Source organism: Nerophis ophidion, linkage group LG19 (assembly GCF_033978795.1).
Source record: "Nerophis ophidion isolate RoL-2023_Sa linkage group LG19, RoL_Noph_v1.0, whole genome shotgun sequence".
NCBI lineage: Eukaryota > Metazoa > Chordata > Actinopteri > Syngnathiformes > Syngnathidae > Nerophis > Nerophis ophidion.
In genome coordinates, this window is record NC_084629.1 from 43,520,385 (window position 1) to 43,544,314 (window position 23,930).

Consider the following 23,930-nt stretch of genomic DNA (forward strand, 5'->3'; position numbering starts at 1 on the left):
TCTGTCCTCCACTTGTTTGAACTTCAATCAATCAATGAATGTTTATTTATATAGCCCCAAATCACAAATGTCTCAAAGGACTGCACAAATCATTACGACTACAACATCCTCGGAAGAACCCACAAAAGGGCAAGGAAAACTCACACCCAGTGGGCAGGGAGAATTCACATCCAGTGGGACGCCAGTGACAATGCTGACTATGAGAAACCTTGGAGAGGACCTCAGATGTGGGCAACCCTCCCCTTCTAGGGGACCGAAAGCAATGGATGTCGAGCGGGTCTAACATGATACTGTGAAAGTTCAATCCATAGTGGCTCCAAGACAGCAGTGAGAGTCCCGTCCACAGGAAACCATCTCAAGCGGATCAGCAGCGTAGAGATGTCCCCAACCGATACAGGCGAGCGGTCCATCCTGGGTCCCGACGAGCGGTCCATCCTGGGTCTCGACTCTGGACAGTCAGTACTTCATCCATGGTCATCGGACCGGACCCCCTCCACAAGGGAGGGGGGGACATAGGAGAAAGAAAAGAAGCGGCAGATCAACTGGTCTAAAAAGGAGGTCTATTTAAAGGCTAGAGTATACAGATGAGTTTTAAGATGAGACTTAAATGCTTCTACTGAGGTAGCATCTCGAACTGTTACCGGGAGGGCATTCCAGAGTACTGGAGCCCGAACGGAAAACGCTCTATAGCCCGCAGACTTTTTTTGGGCTTTGGGAATCACTAATAAGCCGGAGTCTTTTGAACGCAGATTTCTTGCCGGGACATATGGTACAATACAATCGGCAAGATAGGCTGGAGCTAGACCGTGTAGTATTTTATACGTAAGTAGTAAAACCTTAAAGTCACATCTTAAGTGCACAGGAAGCCAGTGCAGGTGAGCCAGTATAGGTATATATGTATGTATATATGTATATAAAGGTATATACAGTATAGGTATATATGTATGTATATATGTATATAAAGGTATATACAGTATAGGTATATATGTATGTATATATGTATATAAAGGTATATACAGTATAGGTATATATGTATGTATATATGTATATAAAGGTATATACAGTATAGGTATATATGTATGTATATATGTATATAAAGGTATATACAGTATAGGTATATATGTATGTATATATGTATATAAAGGTATATACAGTACAGGCGTAATGTGATCAAACTTTCTTGTTCTTGTCAAAAGTCTAGCAGCCGCATTTTGTACCAACTGTAATCTTTTAATGCTAGACATGGGGAGACCCGAAAATAATACGTTACAGTAATCGAGACGAGACGTAACAAACGCATGGATAATGATCTCAGCGTCTTTAGTGGACAAAATGGAGCGAATTTTAGCGATATTACGGTATAAAAGACACCTGTCCACAGCCTCAAACAGTCAGACTCCAAACTCCACTATGGCCAAGACCAAAGAGCTGTCGAAGGACACCAGGAAAATAATTGTAGACCTGCACCAAACTGGGAAGAGTGAATCTACAATAGGCAAGCAGCTTGGTGTGAAAAAATCAACTGTGGGAGCAATTATCAGAAAATGGAAGACATACAAGACCACTGATAATCTCCCTCGATCTGGGGCTCCACGCAAGATCTCATCCCGTGGGGTCAAAATGATCATGAGAACGGTGAGCAAAAATCCCAGAACCACACGGGGGGACCTGGTGAATGGCCTGCAGAGAGCTGGGACTCACTACGCCGACAGGGAATCAAATCCTGCAGTGCCAGACGTGTCTTGCTGCTTAAGCCAGTGCATGTCCAGCCCCGTCTGAAGTTTGCCAGAGAGCACATGGATGATACAGCAGAGGATTGGCAGAATGTCATGTGGTCAGATGAAACCAAAATAGAACTTTTTGGTATAAACTCAACTTGTCGTGTTTGGAGGAAGAAGAATACTGAGTTGCATCCCGAGAACACCATACCTACTGTGAAGCATGTGGGTGGAAACATCATGCTTTGGGGCTGTTTTTCTGCTAAGGGGACAGGACGATTGATCCGTGTTAAGGAAAGAATGAATGGGGCCATGTATCCTGAGATTTGGAGCCAAAACCTCCTTCCATCAGTGAGAGCTTTGAAGATGAAACGTGGCTGGGTCTTCCAGCATGACAATGATCCCAAACACACCGCCCGGGCAACGAAGGAGTGGTTCCGTAAGAAGCATTTGAAAGTCCTGGAGTGGCCTAGCCAGTCTCCATATCTCGACCCCATAGAAAATCTGTGGAGGGAGTTGAAAGTCCGTGTTGCTCGGCGACAGCCCCAAAACATCACTGCTCACGAGAAGATCTGCATTGAGTAGAGGGCCAAAATACCTGGTAAAGACCAATAGTAATCGTTTGACCTCTGTTATTACCAACAAAGGTTATATTACAAAGTATTGAGTTGAATTTTTGTCATTGACCAAATACTTCTTTTCCACCATCATTTACAAATAAATTATTTAAAATTCCTACAATGTGAATTCCTGGATTTTTTTTCCCATCCTGTCTCTCACAGTTGAAGTGTACCTATGATGAAAATGACAGACCTCTGTCATCATTTGAAGTGGGAGAACTTGCACAATCGCTGGCTGACTAAATACTTTTTTTGCCCCACGCAAAGTCACATACTGCCAAATGTCAACCACTTCCACAGGCGTGCACTCCTTGTTCTCGTTTTCCACCATGGCGAAGCCTCCGATGGCATAAAGTAGTCCGCCGCAGCTGACCAGGTTGATTGAACTTCTCTCCTGGGGAAACTCTGTGAACGCTGACCACCTGTAACAAGATGGCCAGTCAATCGATATATGCCACTAATCAATATGAGTATAGTTCCACAAAAGATTGGCAAACATTAAAAGTACAAATTTTACTGGAAATTAAAAAAATGTATGTGTAGAGCTTGTGAATAATTACTAATATGGAAATGATTTGCTAATTACTGCCAGGTTTTACTTGGGACTTTGAGTAGAAAATGTGAGTCAGCATTGTGACAAAGTTCTCCACATGTTTCTTCACCTCATTAACTCTCACTTACAGCAGCTGATGGACGTTGTATTGACAACATAAATGCAACATCAAATAGTTTTCTCTTCCGCTGTTTACTTTTAGTGTGGGACAAGTGCTTCTGTCTCCAATATTCTCCGGAGTCTAATCTAATCTCCAGAGCAAAGTCCGTGTAGCTTGTCGGCCATGATTATCAAGCCAAACGACGCTATTGGGCATGCAAATGACTTGGTGTTGCCTAAAATGCATTAATAAAGGACGCCTTTTAGGTCATTAAAAAAATAGACAGTGTTACTAACCTTTTGGGATGTTATTGCAAATTCTTTACATCTCTCGTCCATTAACATCGGCCAATTCTTTAGGGCATGGCTGCAAATGACCAGGGCGGTCGCAGCAGTTGCCGTGGTTAAATTCGAGCCCTGTATAAATATATGATGTCGCAGGACCTAAAAAAAATAGCTGCTTGTTGCAAATGGCGTCCAGGCCTCACTTCGGACACCCCTATTCTATTGTCTATATTTTTATATACAGTACAGGACAAAAGTTTGACACACCTTCTCATTCACAACACAACTGATAGTCCCAACCCCATTGATAAAGTAGGAAATTCCACTAATCAACCCTGATAATGCAGACCTGTGGTGTGAAAAAACCCCATTTCAGGTGACTACCTCTTGAAGCTCATGGAGAGAATGCCAAGAGTATGCAAAGCAGTAATCAGAGCAAAGGGTGGCTATTTTGAAGAAACTAGAATATAAATCATGTTTTTTTTTGTTAAATACATAACTCCATATTCATTCATAGTTTTTATGTGACAATCTACAATGTAAATATTTATTTATTATTATTATTTTCCCCTTGGCCTCAGTCTGCACCCCCTCTCCAGGGGCCCAGGCTGAGACCAATTTTTTATTTTATTTTACCTGTATCTCACCTTTTTTGTAAGGGGCGCTGGAAGCCGGCAGACCCGTCAGCGATCCTGTTCTGTCTCCCTGTAATGTTTGTCTGATCTTGAATGGGATTGTGTTGAAAATTTTAATTTTCCTGACGGAATAAATAAAGTACTATCTAATCTAATCTAAATAGTCATGAAAATAAAGAAAACACATTGAATGAGGAGAAGGTGTGTCCAAACTTTATATATATATATATACTGTGTGTGTGTGTGTGTGTGTGTGTTTATCAAATGAATGCAAAGTGCTGTCCCTTAACCAAAAAAGCATTTAATAAAACATGTATTCAGAGATGCATTATTACTGAGATTGTTTGATGATTTATTTAAACCCTGAGCATTAATTGAGATAGTGATAAGATAAATAAATACAACATCTTTTCAAAGGTACTTTCAATTGAGAAGTAGCTGTCCCCAATGATGACCCCTAAATAATACCGCTTAAAATGTGTTTAAAATACCTTTATGATTACGTTTCAAGAGAGGTTGAAAAACATATTTATTGTGAGTTAAATGTTTGAATGAAAAATCTGTGCATAAAACAATCTTCACCCTAGTTTTTATGTCACTACCAAAACACAAGATTTTAGAAGTGAGGCTGATTGTGGATTTAGGCCACACCCCTTTTTGACCAGGAAGTGACATTGCATTTCTGCCCCTAATGGCTGTATGGTCAGGAACGTAATCATCCATCCATCCATCCATCCATTTACTACCGCTTATTCCCTTTCGGGGTCGCGGGGGGCGCTGGCGCCTATCTCAGCTACAATCGGGCGGAAGGCGGGGTACACCCCGGACAAGTCGCCACCTCATCGCAGGGCCAACACAGACAGACAACATTCACACACTAGGGCCAATTTAGTGTTGCCAATCAACCTATCCCCAGGTGCATGTCTTTGGAAGTGGGAGGAAGCCGGAGTACCCGGAGGGAACCCACGCATTCACGGGGAGAACATGCAAACTCCACACAGAAAGATCCCGAGCCTGGATTTGAACCCAGGACTGGAGGAACTTCGTATTGTGAGGCAGACGCACTAACTAGATTGATCATTTGTTTTGAAATCATAAGTCAAGCACATATTTAAGTACAGTATTTATCTTTATTTTAACAACAACAAAAATATGTTGGAATATGTGATCATTAGTGATGGGTTGATGTCGATGTCATGAAGCCTTTTGACACATTGCAAAACTATTGATACTGTGTCACTAAATACTGACATCTGCTGGACACTAAAAATCCCTACAAGCAACCTATGGACCGACTCAGCTGACACTGATTTTATGACCTAAAGCAGGGGTCGGCAACCTAAAATGTGGAAAGAGCCATATTGGACCAAAAATACAATAACATTTAGTGTTGCCAATCAACCTATCCCCAGGTGCATGTCTTTGGAAGTGGGAGGAAGCCGGAGTACCCGGAGGGAACCCACGCATTCAGGGGGAGAACATGCAAACTCCACACAGAAAGATCCCGAGCCTGGATTTGAACCCAGGACTGCAGGAACTTCGTATTGTGAGGCAGACGCACTAACTAGATTGATCATTTGTTTTGAAATCATAAGTCAAGCACATATTTAAGTACAGTATTTATCTTGATTTTAACAACAACAAAAATATGTTGGAATATGTGATCATTAGTGATGGGTTGATGTCGATGTCATGAAGCCTTTTGACACATTGCAAAACTATTGATACTGTGTCACTAAATACTGACATCTGCTGGACACTAAAAATCCCTACAAGCAACCTATGGACCGACTCAGCTGACACTGATTTTATGACCTAAAGCAGGGGTCGGCAACCTAAAATGTGGAAAGAGCCATATTGGACCAAAAATACAATAACATTTAGTGTTGCCAATCAACCTATCCCCAGGTGCATGTCTTTGGAGGTGGGAGGGGCCTATCCCCAGGTGCATGTCTTTGGAGGTGGGAGGAAGCCGGAGTACCCGGAGGGAACCCACGCGGTCACGGGGAGAACATGCAAACTCCACACAGAAAGATCCCGAGCCTGGATTTGAACCCAGGACTGCAGGAACTTCTTATTGTGAGGCAGACGCACTAACCCCTCTGCCACCGTGAACGTAATCATCTAGTTTTGAAATCAGTGTGTATGTTGAAGAATGGTCACTAGCCGACACTAATTCTCTGCAATGATGTCAACTTTTTCATCAGTTCTGCTCCATATGTTGTGATGAGTGTGCAGCTCTTCACATATGAGTTTGCTCGCTGGCACAGTGAAGTAGAATTCCCGGTGGTGATATGACCGAATGGAATGGATGCTAGTATTTTAAAGTCTTGAAAGAAGTGCTTGTCTTTAAGCATGGCAGCTGCACTTGTGTTGGCATGACTAACTTCCACGGTGAAACAATGTTGATGTCTGCAGAGTTAGTAAGAAGCACACTCACTTGTTGGTTGCAAAGTCATATGCTTCGCAGTCAGCAGTCAGGCCTCCTTCATGAACTCCTCCAGCCACAATGATCCTCCCCTTGTGGAGAGTCGCCCCAAACATGGAGCGAGGAGTCTTCATGGAGGCCACCTCTTTCCACTCTGCTCTCTTGTGGTTGTACGCGAACATCTTGTTGATGGCTTTACTGTTCAAAATCCAAATAGGAGTCAACACCTGATGAAAATGTTCTCAACAATCCAACGTACTTATCGTCTGTTTTCCCACCGATGCAATACACCAGTCCGTTCTCCGAGACCACGCAGTGTCCGTGGACGCTGAGGGGCAACTTCTTACTTTCGCTCCACTTCATTTTACTACAAATATCCCACACAGAAAAGCTCTTAGGAGAAAAACCTCACAGATCCTGATAACAGTGCGCTACCCTAGGCTGCTTACTCGGCGTCGTAACACATCACAGTGTCGTGAGAATCGTTGGTCTCCAAGTCTTTTCCCGCCACAGCAAAGATGAGATTGTCAAACTCGCCCAGGGCGCACAAACACCTGGGGGAGGGCATGGGGGGCAACGCAGTCCAGCTAGCAGCCAGACTGTCCAGCTGAAAAACACGACAACTTGTTTCAAGTAGAGAACACATGTACTTGTCAGTCATTGCCATGAACTGATTAACGTGGACCCCGACTTCAACAAGTTGAAAAACTTCTTGGGGTGTTACCATTTAGTGGTCAATTGTACGGAATATGTACTGAACTGTGCAATCTACTAATAAAAGTTTCAACCAATCAATCAATCATTGGTGACCAATACAATATCAACTTGCATGATTCAAAGAAACAGGCTTGGGAAATAATCATATCGTGTAATTCAGTTCTTGCTTTTCTGATCCACCCAGGACTCCAACCTGGATCGTCCGGGATGAGCGTTTAGTCACCAAGTTAAAAGCCCAGGCTATCAACCCGATGGACAGCACTGCTCTTGAGGTTGTCAGGTTTACAACGTACCTGACTCCCTGCTCTTGAGGTTGTCAGGTTTACAACGTACCTGACTCCCTGCTCTTGAGGTTGTCAGGTTTACAACGTACCTGACTCCCTGCTCTTGAGGTTGTCAGGTTTACAACGTACCTGACTCCCTGCTCTTGAGGTTGTCAGGTTTACAACGTACCTGACTCCCTGCTCTTGAGGTTGTCAGGTTTACAACGTACCTGACTCCCTGCTCTTGAGGTTGTCAGGTTTACAACGTACCTGACTCCCTGCTCTTGAGGTTGTCAGGTTTACAACGTACCTGACTCCCTGCTCTTGAGGTTGTCAGGTTTACAACGTACCTGACTCCCTACTCTTGAGGTGGTCAGGTTTACAACGTACCTGACTCCCTGCTCTTGAGGTTGTCAGGTTTACAACGTACCTGACTCCCTGCTCTTGAGGTTGTCAGGTTTACAACGTACCTGACTCCCTGCTCTTGAGGTTGTCAGGTTTACAACGTACCTGACTCCCTGCTCTTGAGGTTGTCAGGTTTACAACGTACCTGACTCCCTGCTCTTGAGGTTGTCAGGTTTACAACGTACCTGACTCCCTACTCTTGAGGTGGTCAGGTTTACAACGTACCTGACTCCCTGCTCTTGAGGTTGTCAGGTTTACAACGTACCTGACTCCCTGCTCTTGAGGTTGTCAGGTTTACAACGTACCTGACTCCCTGCTCTTGAGGTTGTCAGGTTTACAACGTACCTGACTCCCTGCTCTTGAGGTTGTCAGGTTTACAACGTACCTGACTCCCTGCTCTTGAGGTTGTCAGGTTTACAACGTACCTGACTCCCTGCTCTTGAGGTTGTCGGGTTTACAACGTACCTGACTCCCTGCTCTTGAGGTTGTCGGGTTTACAACGTACCTGACTCCCTGCTCTTGAGGTTGTCGGGTTTACAACGTACCTGACTCCCTGCTCTTGAGGTTGTCAGGTTTACAACGTACCTGACTCCCTGCTCTTGAGGTTGTCAGGTTTACAACGTACCTGACTCCCTGCTCTTGAGGTTGTCAGGTTTACAACGTACCTGACTCCCTGCTCTTGAGGTTGTCAGGTTTACAACGTACCTGACTCCCTGCTCTTGAGGTGGTCAGGTTTACAACGTACCTGACTCCCTGCTCTTGAGGTTGTCAGGTTTACAACGTACCTGACTCCCTGCTCTTGAGGTTGTCAGGTTTACAACGTACCTGACTCCCTACTCTTGAGGTGGTCAGGTTTACAACGTACCTGACTCCCTGCTCTTGAGGTTGTCAGGTTTACAACGTACCTGACTCCCTGCTCTTGAGGTTGTCAGGTTTACAACGTACCTGACTCCCTGCTCTTGAGGTGGTCAGGTTTACAACGTACCTGACTCCCTGCTCTTGAGGTTGTCAGGTTTACAACGTACCTGACTCCCTGCTCTTGAGGTTGTCAGGTTTACAACGTACCTGACTCCCTGCTCTTGAGGTTGTCAGGTTTACAACGTACCTGACTCCCTGCTCTTGAGGTTGTCAGGTTTACAACGTACCTGACTCCCTGCTCTTGAGGTTGTCAGGTTTACAACGTACCTGACTCCCTGCTCTTGAGGTTGTCAGGTTTACAACGTACCTGACTCCCTGCTCTTGAGGTTGTCAGGTTTACAACGTACCTGACTCCCTGCTCTTGAGGTTGTCAGGTTTACAACGTACCTGACTCCCTGCTCTTGAGGTTGTCAGGTTTACAACGTACCTGACTCCCTGCTCTTGAGGTTGTCAGGTTTACAACGTACCTGACTCCCTGCTCTTGAGGTTGTCAGGTTTACAACGTACCTGACTCCCTGCTCTTGAGGTTGTCAGGTTTACAACGTACCTGACTCCCTGCTCTTGAGGTTGTCAGGTTTACAACGTACCTGACTCCCTGCTCTTGAGGTTGTCAGGTTTACAACGTACCTGACTCCCTGCTCTTGAGGTTGTCAGGTTTACAACGTACCTGACTCCCTACTCTTGAGGTTGTCAGGTTTACAACGTACCTGACTCCCTGCTCTTGAGGTTGTCAGGTTTACAACGTACCTGACTCCCTGCTCTTGAGGTGGTCAGGTTTACAACGTACCTGACTCCCTGCTCTTGAGGTTGTCAGGTTTACAACGTACCTGACTCCCTGCTCTTGAGGTTGTCAGGTTTACAACGTACCTGACTCCCTGCTCTTGAGGTTGTCAGGTTCACAACGTACCTGACTCCCTGCTCTTGAGGTTGTCAGGTTTACAACGTACCTGACTCCCTGCTCTTGAGGTTGTCAGGTTTACAACGTACCTGACTCCCTGCTCTTGAGGTTGTCAGGTTTACAACGTACCTGACTCCCTGCTCTTGAGGTTGTCAGGTTTACAACGTACCTGACTCCCTGCTCTTGAGGTTGTCAGGTTTACAACGTACCTGACTCCCTGCTCTTGAGGTTGTCAGGTTTACAACGTACCTGACTCCCTGCTCTTGAGGTTGTCAGGTTTACAACGTACCTGACTCCCTGCTCTTGAGGTGGTCAGGGTTTACAACGTACCTGACTCCCTGCTCTTGAGGTGGTCGGGTTTACAACGTACCTGACTCCCTGCTCTTGAGGTTGTCGGGTTTACAACGTACCTGACTCCCTGCTCTTGAGGTTGTCGGGTTTACAACGTACCTGACTCCCTGCTCTTGAGGTTGTCAGGTTTACAACGTACCTGACTCCCTGCTCTTGAGGTTGTCAGGTTTACAACGTACCTGACTCCCTGCTCTTGAGGTTGTCAGGTTTACAACGTACCTGACTCCCTGCTCTTGAGGTTGTCAGGTTTACAACGTACCTGACTCCCTGCTCTTGAGGTTGTCAGGTTTACAACGTACCTGACTCCCTGCTCTTGAGGTTGTCAGGTTTACAACGTACCTGACTCCCTGCTCTTGAGGTTGTCAGGTTTACAACGTACCTGACTCCCTGCTCTTGAGGTTGTCAGGTTTACAACGTACCTGACTCCCTGCTCTTGAGGTTGTCAGGTTTACAACGTACCTGACTCCCTGCTCTTGAGGTTGTCAGGTTTACAACGTACCTGACTCCCTGCTCTTGAGGTTGTCAGGTTTACAACGTACCTGACTCCCTGCTCTTGAGGTTGTCAGGTTTACAACGTACCTGACTCCCTGCTCTTGAGGTTGTCAGGTTTACAACGTACCTGACTCCCTGCTCTTGAGGTTGTCAGGTTTACAACGTACCTGACTCCCTGCTCTTGAGGTTGTCAGGTTTACAACGTACCTGACTCCCTGCTCTTGAGGTGGTCAGGTTTACAACGTACCTGACTCCCTGCTCTTGAGGTGGTCAGGTTTACAACGTACCTGACTCCCTGCTCTTGAGGTGGTCGGTTTACAACGTACCTGACTCCCTGCTCTTGAGGTTGTCGGGTTTACAACGTACCTGACTCCCTGCTCTTGAGGTTGTCAGGTTTACAACGTACCTGACTCCCTGCTCTTGAGGTTGTCAGGTTTACAACGTACCTGACTCCCTGCTCTTGAGGTTGTCAGGTTTACAACGTACCTGACTCCCTGCTCTTGAGGTTGTCAGGTTTACAACGTACCTGACTCCCTGCTCTTGAGGTTGTCAGGTTTACAACGTACCTGACTCCCTGCTCTTGAGGTTGTCAGGTTTACAACGTACCTGACTCCCTGCTCTTGAGGTTGTCAGGTTTACAACGTACCTGACTCCCTGCTCTTGAGGTTGTCAGGTTTACAACGTACCTGACTCCCTGCTCTTGAGGTTGTCAGGTTTACAACGTACCTGACTCCCTGCTCTTGAGGTGGTCAGGTTTACAACGTACCTGACTCCCTGCTCTTGAGGTTGTCAGGTTTACAACGTACCTGACTCCCTGCTCTTGAGGTTGTCAGGTTTACAACGTACCTGACTCCCTGCTCTTGAGGTTGTCGGTTTACAACGTACCTGACTCCCTGCTCTTGAGGTTGTCGGGTTTACAACGTACCTGACTCCCTGCTCTTGAGGTTGTCGGGTTTACAACGTACCTGACTCCCTGCTCTTGAGGTTGCCGGGTTTACAACGTACCTGACTCCCTGCTCTTGAGGTTGTCGGGTTTACAACGTACCTGACTCCCTGCTCTTGAGGTTGTCGGGTTTACAACGTACCTGACTCCCTGCTCTTGAGGTTGTCAGGTTTACAACGTACCTGACTCCCTGCTCTTGAGGTTGTCAGGTTTACAACGTACCTGACTCCCTGCTCTTGAAGTTGTCAGGTTTACAACGTACCTGACTCCCTGCTCTTGAGGTTGTCAGGTTTACAACGTACCTGACTCCCTGCTCTTGAGGTGGTCAGGTTTACAACGTACCTGACTCCCTGCTCTTGAGGTTGTCAGGTTTACAACGTACCTGACTCCCTGCTCTTGAGGTTGTCAGGTTTACAACGTACCTGACTCCCTGCTCTTGAGGTTGTCAGGTTTACAACGTACCTGACTCCCTGCTCTTGAGGTTGTCAGGTTTACAACGTACCTGACTCCCTGCTCTTGAGGTTGTCAGGTTTACAACGTACCTGACTCCCTGCTCTTGAGGTTGTCAGGTTTACAACGTACCTGACTCCCTACTCTTGAGGTTGTCAGGTTTACAACGTACCTGACTCCCTGCTCTTGAGGTTGTCAGGTTTACAACGTACCTGACTCCCTGCTCTTGAGGTTGTCAGGTTTACAACGTACCTGACTCCCTGCTCTTGAGGTGGTCAGGTTTACAACGTACCTGACTCCCTGCTCTTGAGGTTGTCGGGTTTACAACGTACCTGACTCCCTGCTCTTGAGGTTGCCGGGTTTACAACGTACCTGACTCCCTGCTCTTGAGGTTGCCGGGTTTACAACGTACCTGACTCCCTGCTCTTGAGGTTGTCGGGTTTACAACGTACCTGACTCCCTGCTCTTGAGGTTGTCGGGTTTACAACGTACCTGACTCCCTGCTCTTGAGGTGGTCAGGTTTACAACGTACCTGACTCCCTGCTCTTGAGGTTGTCAGGTTTACAACGTACCTGACTCCCTGCTCTTGAGGTTGTCAGGTTTACAACGTACCTGACTCCCTGCTCTTGAGGTTGTCAGGTTTACAACGTACCTGACTCCCTGCTTTGAGGTTGTCAGGTTTACAACGTACCTGACTCCCTGCTCTTGAGGTTGTCAGGTTTACAACGTACCTGACTCCCTGCTCTTGAGGTTGTCAGGTTTACAACGTACCTGACTCCCTGCTCTTGAGGTTGTCAGGTTTACAACGTACCTGACTCCCTGCTCTTGAGGTTGTCAGGTTTACAACGTACCTGACTCCCTGCTCTTGAGGTTGTCAGGTTTACAACGTACCTGACTCCCTGCTCTTGAGGTGGTCAGGTTTACAACGTACCTGACTCCCTGCTCTTGAGGTTGTCAGGTTTACAACGTACCTGACTCCCTGCTCTTGAGGTTGTCAGGTTTACAACGTACCTGACTCCCTGCTCTTGAGGTTGTCAGGTTTACAACGTACCTGACTCCCTGCTCTTGAGGTTGTCAGGTTTACAACGTACCTGACTCCCTGCTCTTGAGGTTGTCAGGTTTACAACGTACCTGACTCCCTGCTCTTGAGGTTGTCAGGTTTACAACGTACCTGACTCCCTGCTCTTGAGGTTGTCAGGTTTACAACGTACCTGACTCCCTGCTCTTGAGGTGGTCAGGTTTACAACGTACCTGACTCCCTGCTCTTGAAAGTTGTCAGGTTTACAACGTACCTGACTCCCTGCTCTTGAGGTTGTCAGGTTTACAACGTACCTGACTCCCTGCTCTTGAGGTTGTCAGGTTTACAACGTACCTGACTCCCTGCTCTTGAGGTTGTCAGGTTTACAACGTACCTGACTCCCTGCTCTTGAGGTTGTCAGGTTTACAACGTACCTGACTCCCTGCTCTTGAGGTTGTCAGGTTTACAACGTACCTGACTCCCTGCTCTTGAGGTTGTCAGGTTTACAACGTACCTGACTCCCTGCTCTTGAGGTGGTCAGGTTTACAACGTACCTGACTCCCTGCTCTTGAAGTTGTCGGGTTTACAACGTACCTGACTCCCTGCTCTTGAGGTTGTCGGGTTTACAACGTACCTGACTCCCTGCTCTTGAGGTTGTCGGGTTTACAACGTACCTGACTCCCTGCTCTTGAGGTTGTCGGGTTTACAACGTACCTGACTCCCTGCTCTTGAGGTGGTCGGGTTTACAACGTACCTGACTCCCTGCTCTTGAGGTTGTCGGGTTTACAACGTACCTGACTCCCTGCTCTTGAGGTTGTCGGGTTTACAACGTACCTGACTCCCTGCTCTTGAGGTTGTCAGGTTTACAACGTACCTGACTCCCTGCTCTTGAGGTTGTCGGGTTTACAACGTACCTGACTCCCTGCTCTTGAGGTTGTCAGGTTTACAACGTACCTGACTCCCTGCTCTTGAGGTTGTCAGGTTTACAACGTACCTGACTCCCTGCTCTTGAGGTTGTCAGGTTTACAACGTACCTGACTCCCTGCTCTTGAGGTTGTCAGGTTTACAACGTACCTGACTCCCTGCTCTTGAGGTTGTCAGGTTTACAACGTACCTGACTCCCTGCTCTTGAGGTTGTCAGGTTTACAACGTACCTGACTCCCTGCTCTTGAGGTTGTCAGGTTTACAACGTACCTGACTCCCTGCTCTTGAGGTTGTCAGGTTTACAACGTACCTGACTCCCTGCTCTTGAGGTTGTCAGGTTTACAACGTACCTGACTCCCTGCTCTTGAGGTGGTCAGGTTTACAACGTACCTGACTCTGACCTGACTCCCTGCTCTTGAGGTTGTCAGGTTTACAACGTACCTGACTCCCTGCTCTTGAGGTTGTCAGGTTTACAACGTACCTGACTCCCTGCTCTTGAGGTTGTCAGGTTTACAACGTACCTGACTCCCTGCTCTTGAGGTTGTCAGGTTTACAACGTACCTGACTCCCTGCTCTTGAGGTTGTCAGGTTTACAACGTACCTGACTCCCTGCTCTTGAGGTTGTCAGGTTTACAACGTACCTGACTCCCTGCTCTTGAGGTTGTCAGGTTTACAACGTACCTGACTCCCTGCTCTTGAGGTTGTCAGGTTTACAACGTACCTGACTCCCTGCTCTTGAGGTTGTCAGGTTTACAACGTACCTGACTCCCTGCTCTTGAGGTGGTCAGGTTTACAACGTACCTGACTCCCTGCTCTTGAGGTTGTCAGGTTTACAACGTACCTGACTCCCTGCTCTTGAGGTTGTCAGGTTTACAACGTACCTGACTCCCTGCTCTTGAGGTTGTCAGGTTTACAACGTACCTGACTCCCTGCTCTTGAGGTTGTCAGGTTTACAACGTACCTGACTCCCTGCTCTTGAAGTTGTCAGGTTTACAACGTACCTGACTCCCTGCTCTTGAGGTGGTCAGGTTTACAACGTACCTGACTCCCTGCTCTTGAGGTGGTCAGGTTTACAACGTACCTGACTCCCTGCTCTTGAGGTTGTCGGGTTTACAACGTACCTGACTCCCTGCTCTTGAGGTTGTCGGGTTTACAACGTACCTGACTCCCTGCTCTTGAGGTTGTCGGGTTTACAACGTACCTGACTCTCTGCTCTTGAGGTTGTCAGGTTTACAACGTACCTGACTCCCTGCTCTTGAGGTTGTCAGGTTTACAACGTACCTGACTCCCTGCTCTTGAGGTTGTCAGGTTTACAACGTACCTGACTCCCTGCTCTTGAGGTTGTCAGGTTTACAACGTACCTGACTCCCTGCTCTTGAGGTTGTCAGGTTTACAACGTACCTGACTCCCTGCTCTTGAGGTTGTCAGGTTTACAACGTACCTGACTCCCTGCTCTTGAGGTTGTCAGGTTTACAACGTACCTGACTCCCTACTCTTGAGGTTGTCAGGTTTACAACGTACCTGACTCCCTGCTCTTGAGGTTGTCAGGTTTACAACGTACCTGACTCCCTGCTCTTGAGGTGGTCAGGTTTACAACGTACCTGACTCCCTGCTCTTGAGGTTGTCAGGTTTACAACGTACCTGACTCCCTGCTCTTGAGGTTGTCAGGTTTACAACGTACCTGACTCCCTGCTCTTGAGGTTGTCAGGTTTACAACGTACCTGACTCCCTGCTCTTGAGGTTGTCAGGTTTACAACGTACCTGACTCCCTGCTCTTGAGGTTGCCGGGTTTACAACGTACCTGACTCCCTGCTCTTGAGGTTGCCGGGTTTACAACGTACCTGACTCCCTGCTCTTGAGGTTGTCGGGTTTACAACGTACCTGACTCCCTGCTCTTGAGGTTGTCAGGTTTACAACGTACCTGACTCCCTGCTCTTGAGGTTGTCAGGTTTACAACGTACCTGACTCCCTGCTCTTGAGGTTGTCAGGTTTACAACGTACCTGACTCCCTGCTCTTGAAGTTGTCAGGTTTACAACGTACCTGACTCCCTGCTCTTGAGGTGGTCAGGTTTACAACGTACCTGACTCCCTGCTCTTGAGGTGGTCAGGTTTACAACGTACCTGACTCCCTGCTCTTGAGGTTGTCAGGTTTACAACGTACCTGACTCCCTGCTCTTGAGGTTGTCAGGTTTACAACGTACCTGACTCCCTGCTCTTGAGGTTGTCAGGTTTACAACGTACCTGACTCCCTGCTCTTGAGGTTGTCAGGTTTACAACGTACCTGACTCCCTGCTCTTGAGGTTGTCAGGTTTACAACGTACCTGACTCCCTGCTCTTGAGGTTGTCAGGTTTACAACGTACCTGACTCCCTACTCTTGAGGTTGTCAGGTTTACAACGTACCTGACTCCCTGCTCTTGAGGTTGTCAGGTTTACAACGTACCTGACTCCCTGCTCTTGAGGTGGTCAGGTTTACAACGTACCTGACTCCCTGCTCTTGAGGTTGTCAGGTTTACAACGTACCTGACTCCCTGCTCTTGAGGTTGTCAGGTTTACAACGTACCTGACTCCCTGCTCTTGAGGTTGTCAGGTTTACAACGTACCTGACTCCCTGCTCTTGAGGTTGTCGGGTTTACAACGTACCTGACTCCCTGCTCTTGAGGTTGCCGGGTTTACAACGTACCTGACTCCCTGCTCTTGAGGTTGCCGGGTTTACAACGTACCTGACTCCCTGCTCTTGAGGTTGTCGGGTTTACAACGTACCTGACTCCCTGCTCTTGAGGTTGTCGGGTTTACAACGTACCTGACTCCCTGCTCTTGAGGTGGTCAGGTTTACAACGTACCTGACTCCCTGCTCTTGAGGTTGTCAGGTTTACAACGTACCTGACTCCCTGCTCTTGAGGTTGTCAGGTTTACAACGTACCTGACTCCCTGCTCTTGAGGTTGTCAGGTTTACAACGTACCTGACTCCCTGCTTTTGAGGTTGTCAGGTTTACAACGTACCTGACTCCCTGCTTTTGAGGTTGTCAGGTTTACAACGTACCTGACTCCCTGCTCTTGAGGTTGTCAGGTTTACAACGTACCTGACTCCCTGCTCTTGAGGTTGTCAGGTTTACAACGTACCTGACTCCCTGCTCTTGAGGTTGTCAGGTTTACAACGTACCTGACTCCCTGCTCTTGAGGTTGTCAGGTTTACAACGTACCTGACTCCCTGCTCTTGAGGTTGTCAGGTTTACAACGTACCTGACTCCCTGCTCTTGAGGTTGTCAGGTTTACAACGTACCTGACTCCCTGCTCTTGAGGTTGTCAGGTTTACAACGTACCTGACTCCCTGCTCTTGAGGTTGTCAGGTTTACAACGTACCTGACTCCCTGCTCTTGAGGTTGTCAGGTTTACAACGTACCTGACTCCCTGCTCTTGAGGTTGTCAGGTTTACAACGTACCTGACTCCCTGCTCTTGAGGTTGTCAGGTTTACAACGTACCTGACTCCCTGCTCTTGAGGTTGTCAGGTTTACAACGTACCTGACTCCCTGCTCTTGAGGTGGTCAGGTTTACAACGTACCTGACTCCCTGCTCTTGAAGTTGTCAGGTTTACAACGTACCTGACTCCCTGCTCTTGAGGTTGTCAGGTTTACAACGTACCTGACTCCCTGCTCTTGAGGTTGTCAGGTTTACAACGTACCTGACTCCCTGCTCTTGAGGTTGTCGGGTTTACAACGTACCTGACTCCCTGCTCTTGAGGTGGTCGGGTTTACAACGTACCTGACTCCCTGCTCTTGAGGTTGTCGGGTTTACAACGTACCTGACTCCCTGCTCTTGAGGTTGTCGGGTTTACAACGTACCTGACTCCCTGCTCTTGAGGTTGTCAGGTTTACAACGTACCTGACTCCCTGCTCTTGAGGTTGTCAGGTTTACAACGTACCTGACTCCCTGCTCTTGAGGTTGTCAGGTTTACAACGTACCTGACTCCCTGCTCTTGAGGTTGTCAGGTTTACAACGTACCTGACTCCCTGCTTGGCCTCCATTACACTCACCACATAATCCTCACTCTCATCCGGGTCACTGTAACCCGCCTGGTTCAGTCCTTGCTCTTCTGTTCCACCCAGGACTCCAACCTAGGTCGTCTGGCATGAGAGATGAGCGTGCTAGCTACAGAGCTAAAAACCCAGGCGATAAGCACTGCTCTTGAAGTTGTCAGGGAGTGAAGTTCGCCACACTGACTGGCTTCTACTACACTCACCCCCCATCAGAGTCACGGCACCAATGTAATCCTCCTGGTTCGGTCTCTGCTCATCTCTTCTACCTGAGCGGCTGGTATGAGAGACAAGAGTGCTAGCTACTGTGCTAAAAGCCCCAAGTGCTCTTGAAGTCATCAGGGAGTGAGGTTTTACAATAATCATAGTAAGACCCACATGAGTGGTATGAACGTTCACCCTTACATTTTATTGAACACCATTGTTGGGTATTGAGCCCATTATATGTTCAACCGTATTTTTCAACACTCCTTGTTGAAGAAAGAATACGTTGCCTGCTCAGATTTCATGAATAACTCCCAAAATGTGATTTTAAAGAACAACATAGTCTTTGATGCCCTGCAGACCAACATGGAAATGAATATAAAAAGTCTAAAGAAAAAAACAATATACGAAAAGAAAAATACACCTTTGGGGAAAAAACTGTGTTCATATCTAGATTTATTCCTCAAATGGACAACGATGCAGTAAATTAGACAAGAACCTGACGCTGAACATCCAAAAGGCTAAATCAACTGCTTCTGGGCTTCAGGAAAACCATACCCCCCCTCCTCATAAAACCTTCAGCTCCAGGACCTTTGACGTGAGGACCCTGGTGAAGAAGGCTCAGCAGCATCTGTACTTGGACACGAAGCTTCTAGTGCTCCTCTGTGGAGAACATCCTGACCTCCAGTCTGGGGGTGTGCTCCACAGTTGAGGTGCAGAGGAACATAAACACTGCCCAAAACAATCCCTGGCTGCCCTCTGGCCTACAACTCAGATCCCTGTTTGACCTTTGCCCTCTCCAAGATGTGACAGGTCAATAAAATGTCATACCAGCAGCCTGACAGCTTCTTACACTGAGCCATCAGGACTACACACACACACACACACACACACACACACACGGTACAATAACATTATAACACTAAAGATGAATCTGAAATAACTTAATGATCTCAGCATAACATATTGAAAGTGGTTATCGAGTTATCCAGTTTGTACAAATTTAAAACCTTTAATTTTAGTGTACAACTTTTAAATCATATATTAACATTTGTGAAGTGAATTATATTTATATAGCGCTTTTCTCTAGTGACTCAAAGCACTTTTACATAGTGAAAGCCAATATCTAAGTTCCATGTAAAGCAGTGTGGGTGGCACTGGGAGCAGGTGGGTAAAGTGTCTTGCCCAAGGACACAACGGCAGTGACTAGGATGGCGGAAGCGGGGATCGAACCTGGAACCCTCAAGTTGCTGGCACGGCCACTTTACTAAATGAGCTATACCGCCCCATTTAGTTGGAGTTGGAAGTTTCACTTATGCATGCAAAGATTATTTCCTTTTTGCAGCGATTTTGCTCGACTCCAAAAAATGGAATGAATGAAGTTTATCCTACTGAATACAAACCAAGTACAGTGTGAAGAGGAGATTTATTTTGTGATGAAAATGAAAGCAGGTAATGGTGGTGAAAGGTATTAATACATCAAAGATCAAAGAAAATGGATGGGAATTCAGAATGCTAATGCAGTGACAGGAAGTTGAAAATGATTGTTCTATCTGATGTGTTAGCAATACATCAATGAGCTACAATTTCACTCTTACAGGGTCAAACCTTTCAAGTGGTAAAAAATATGGATGCTTGTGTATTTGTTTGCTTGTTATCAGTGTACGTCTCCGTTTTGATGTCACTTGATTTCATTGACAGTACGCCATTGTGACTCAAGGGCTACTCTTACGAAGTTTCATTGAAGTCGATTTTGTATTTATGTGTCATTATGTTCTACTTGCAACAAGACTTTTGTATTTATGTGTCATTATGTTCTACTTGCAACAAGACTTTTGTATTTATGTGTCATTATGTTCTACTTGCAACAAGACTTTTGTATTTGTGTGTCATTATGTTCTACTTGCAACAAGACTTGTATTTATGTGTCATTATGTTCTACTTGCAACAAGACTTTTGTATTTGTGTGTCATTATGTTCTACTTGCAACAAGACTTTTGTATTTATGTGTCATTATGTTCTACTTGCAACAAGACTTTTGTATTTGTGTGTCATTATGTTCTACTTGCAACAAGACTTTTGTATTTATGTGTCATTATGTTCTACTTGCAACAAGACTTTTGTATTTATGTGTCATTATGTTCTACTTGCAACAAGACTTTTGTATTTATGTGTCATTATGTTCTACTTGCAACAAGACTTTTGTATTTATGTGTCATTATGTTCTACTTGCAACAAGACTTTTGTATTTATGTGTCATTATGTTCTACTTGCAACAAGACTTTTGTATTTATGTGTCATTATGTTTTACTTGCAACAAGACTTTTGTATTTATGTGTCATTATGTTCTACTTGCAACAAGACTTTTGTATTTATGTGTCATTATGTTCTACTTGCAACAAGACTTTTGTATTTATGTGTCATTATGTTCTACTTGCAACAAGACTTTTGTATTTATGTGTCATTATGTTCTACTTGCAACAAGACTTTTGTATTTATGTGTCATTATGTTCTACTTGCAACAAGACTTTTGTATTTATGTGTCATTATGTTCTACTTGCAACAAGACTTTTGTATTTATGTGTCATTATGTTCTACTTGCAACAAGACTTTTGTATTTATGTGTCATTATGTTTTACTTGCAACAAGACTTTTGTATTTATGTGTCATTATGTTCTACTTGCAACAAGACTTTTGTATTTATGTGTCATTATGTTCTACTTGCAACAAGACTTTTGTATTTATGTGTCATTATGTTCTACTTGCAACAAGACTTCTATTTATGTGTCATTATGTTCTACTTGCAACAAGACTTTTGTATTTATGTGTCATTATGTTGTACTTGCAACAAGACTTTTGTATTTATGTGTCATTATGTTCTACTTGCAACAAGACTTTTGTATTTATGTGTCATTATGTTCTACTTGCAACAAGACTTTTGTATTTATGTGTCATTATGTTCTACTTGCAACAAGACTTTTGTATTTATGTGTCATTATGTTCTACTTGCAATAAGACTTTTGTATTTATGTGTCATAATGTTCTACTTGCAACAAGACTTGTATTTATGTGTCATTATGTTCTACTTGCAACAAGACTTTTGTATTTATGTGTCATTATGTTCTACTTGCAACAAGACTTTTGTATTTATGTGTCATTATGTTCTACTTGCAACAAGACTTGTATTTATGTGTCATTATGTTCTACTTGCAACAAGACTTTTGTATTTATGTGTCATTATGTTCTACTTGCAACAAGACTTTTGTATTTATGTGTCATTATGTTCTACTTGCAACAAGACTTTTGTATTTATGTGTCATTATGTTCTACTTGCAACAAGACTTTTGTATTTATGTGTCATTATGTTGTACTTGCAACAAGACTTTTGTATTTATGTGTCATTATGTTGTACTTGCAACAAGACTTTTGTATTTATGTGTCATTATGTTCTACTTGCAACACGACTTTTGTATTTATGTGTCATTATGTTCTACTTGCAACAAGACTTTTGTATTTATGTGTCATTATGTTCTACTTGCAACAAGACTTTTGTATTTATGTGTCATTATGTTGTACTTGCAACAAGACTTTTGTATTTATGTGTCATTATGTTCTACTTGCAACAAGACTTTTGTATTTATGTGTCATTATGTTGTACTTGCAACAAGACTTTTGTATTTGTGTCATTATGTTCTACTTGCAACAAGACTTTTGTATTTATGTGTCATTATGTTGTACTTGCAACAAGACTTTTGTATTTATGTGTCATTATGTTGTACTTGCAACAAGACTTTTGTATTTATGTGTCATTATGTTCTACTTGCAACAAGACTTTTGTATTTATGTGTCATTATGTTCTACTTGCAACAAGACTTTTGTATTTATGTGTCATTATGTTTTCCTTGCAACAAGACTTTTGTATTTATGTGTCATTATGTTCTACTTGCAACAAGACTTGTATTTATGTGTCATGTTCTACTTGCAACAAGACTTTTGTATTCATGTGTCATTATGTTCTACTTGCAACAAGACTTTTGTATTTATGTGTCATTATGTTCTACTTGCAACAAGACTTTTGTATTTATGTGTCATTATGTTCTACTTGCAACAAGACTTTTGTATTTATGTGTCATTATGTTCTACTTGCAACAAGACTTTTGTATTTATGTGTCATTATGTTCTACTTGCAACAAGACTTTTGTATTTATGTGTCATTATGTTCTACTTGCAACAAGACTTTTGTATTCATGTGTCATTATGTTCTACTTGCAACAAGACTTTTGTATTTATGTGTCATTATGTTCTACTTGCAACAAGACTTTTGTATTTATGTGTCATTATGTTTTACTTGCAACAAGACTTTTGTATTTATGTGTCATTATGTTCTACTTGCAACAAGACTTTTGTATTTATGTGTCATTATGTTCTACTTGCAACAAGACTTTTGTATTTATGTGTCATTATGTTCTACTTGCAACAAGACTTTTGTATTTATGTGTCATTATGTTCTACTTGCAACAAGACTTTTGTATTTATGTGTCATGTTCTACTTGCAACAAGACTTTTGTATTTATGTGTCATTATGTTCTACTTGCAACAAGACTTTTGTATTTATGTGTCATTATGTTCTACTTGCAACAAGACTTTTGTATTTATGTGTCATTATGTTCTACTTGCAACAAGACTTTTGTATTTATGTGTCATTATGTTCTACTTGCAACAAGACTTTTGTATTTATGTGTCATTATGTTCTACTTGCAACAAGACTTTTGTATTTATGTGTCATTATGTTGTACTTGCAACAAGACTTTTGTATTTATGTGTCATTATGTTGTACTTGCAACAAGACTTTTGTATTTATGTGTCATTATGTTCTACTTGCAACACGACTTTTGTATTTATGTGTCATTATGTTCTACTTGCAACAAGACTTTTGTATTTATGTGTCATTATGTTCTACTTGCAACAAGACTTTTGTATTTATGTGTCATTATGTTGTACTTGCAACAAGACTTTTGTATTTATGTGTCATTATGTTCTACTTGCAACAAGACTTTTGTATTTATGTGTCATTATGTTCTACTTGCAACAAGACTTTTGTATTTATGTGTCATTATGTTCTACTTGCAACAAGACTTTTGTATTTATGTGTCATTATGTTCTACTTGCAACAAGACTTTTGTATTTATGTGTCATTATGTTGTACTTGCAACAAGACTTTTGTATTTATGTGTCATTATGTTCTACTTGCAACAAGACTTTTGTATTTATGTGTCATTATGTTCTACTTGCAACAAGACTTTTGTATTTATGTGTCATTATGTTCTACTTGCAACAAGACTTTTGTATTTATGTGTCATTATGTTCTACTTGCAACAAGACTTTTGTATTTATGTGTCATTATGTTCTACTTGCAACAAGACTTTTGTATTTATGTGTCATTATGTTCTACTTGCAACAAGACTTTTGTATTTATGTGTCATTATGTTCTACTTGCAACAAGACTTTTGTATTTATGTGTCATTATGTTCTACTTGCAACAAGACTTTTGTATTTATGTGTCATTATGTTCTACTTGCAACAAGACTTGTATTTATGTGTCATTATGTTCTACTTGCAACAAGACTTTTGTATTTATGTGTCATTATGTTCTACTTGCAACAAGACTTTTGTATTTATGTGTCATTATGTTCTACTTGCAACAAGACTTTTGTATTTATGTGTCATTATGTTCTACTTGCAACAAGACTTTTGTATTTATGTGTCATTATGTTCTACTTGCAACAAGACTTTTGGTATTTATGTGTCATTATGTTCTACTTGCAACAAGACTTGTATTTATGTGTCATTATGTTCTACTTGCAACAAGACTTTTGTATTTATGTGTCATTATGTTCTACTTGCAACAAGACTTTTGTATTTATGTGTCATTATGTTCTACTTGCAACAAGACTTTTGTATTTATGTGTCATTATG

At 43.8% G+C, this 23,930-nt stretch overlaps 1 protein-coding gene across 1 annotated transcript in view; it reads right to left on the bottom strand.

Moving 5' to 3' along the window:
• Positions 1 to 23,930, bottom strand: part of klhl41a (kelch-like family member 41a) — a 31,141-nt gene that overhangs the window by 644 nt on the left and 6,567 nt on the right. Inside the window, exons 2-5 of the mRNA XM_061880074.1 lie at positions 6,788 to 6,945; positions 6,598 to 6,705; positions 6,351 to 6,536; positions 2,614 to 2,760 (exon numbers count right to left, since the gene is read on the bottom strand). Of these exons, the coding sequence (XP_061736058.1) occupies positions 2,614 to 2,760; positions 6,351 to 6,536; positions 6,598 to 6,705; positions 6,788 to 6,945 (599 nt within the window). The remainder of the gene's footprint in view (positions 1 to 2,613; positions 2,761 to 6,350; positions 6,537 to 6,597; positions 6,706 to 6,787; positions 6,946 to 23,930) is intronic.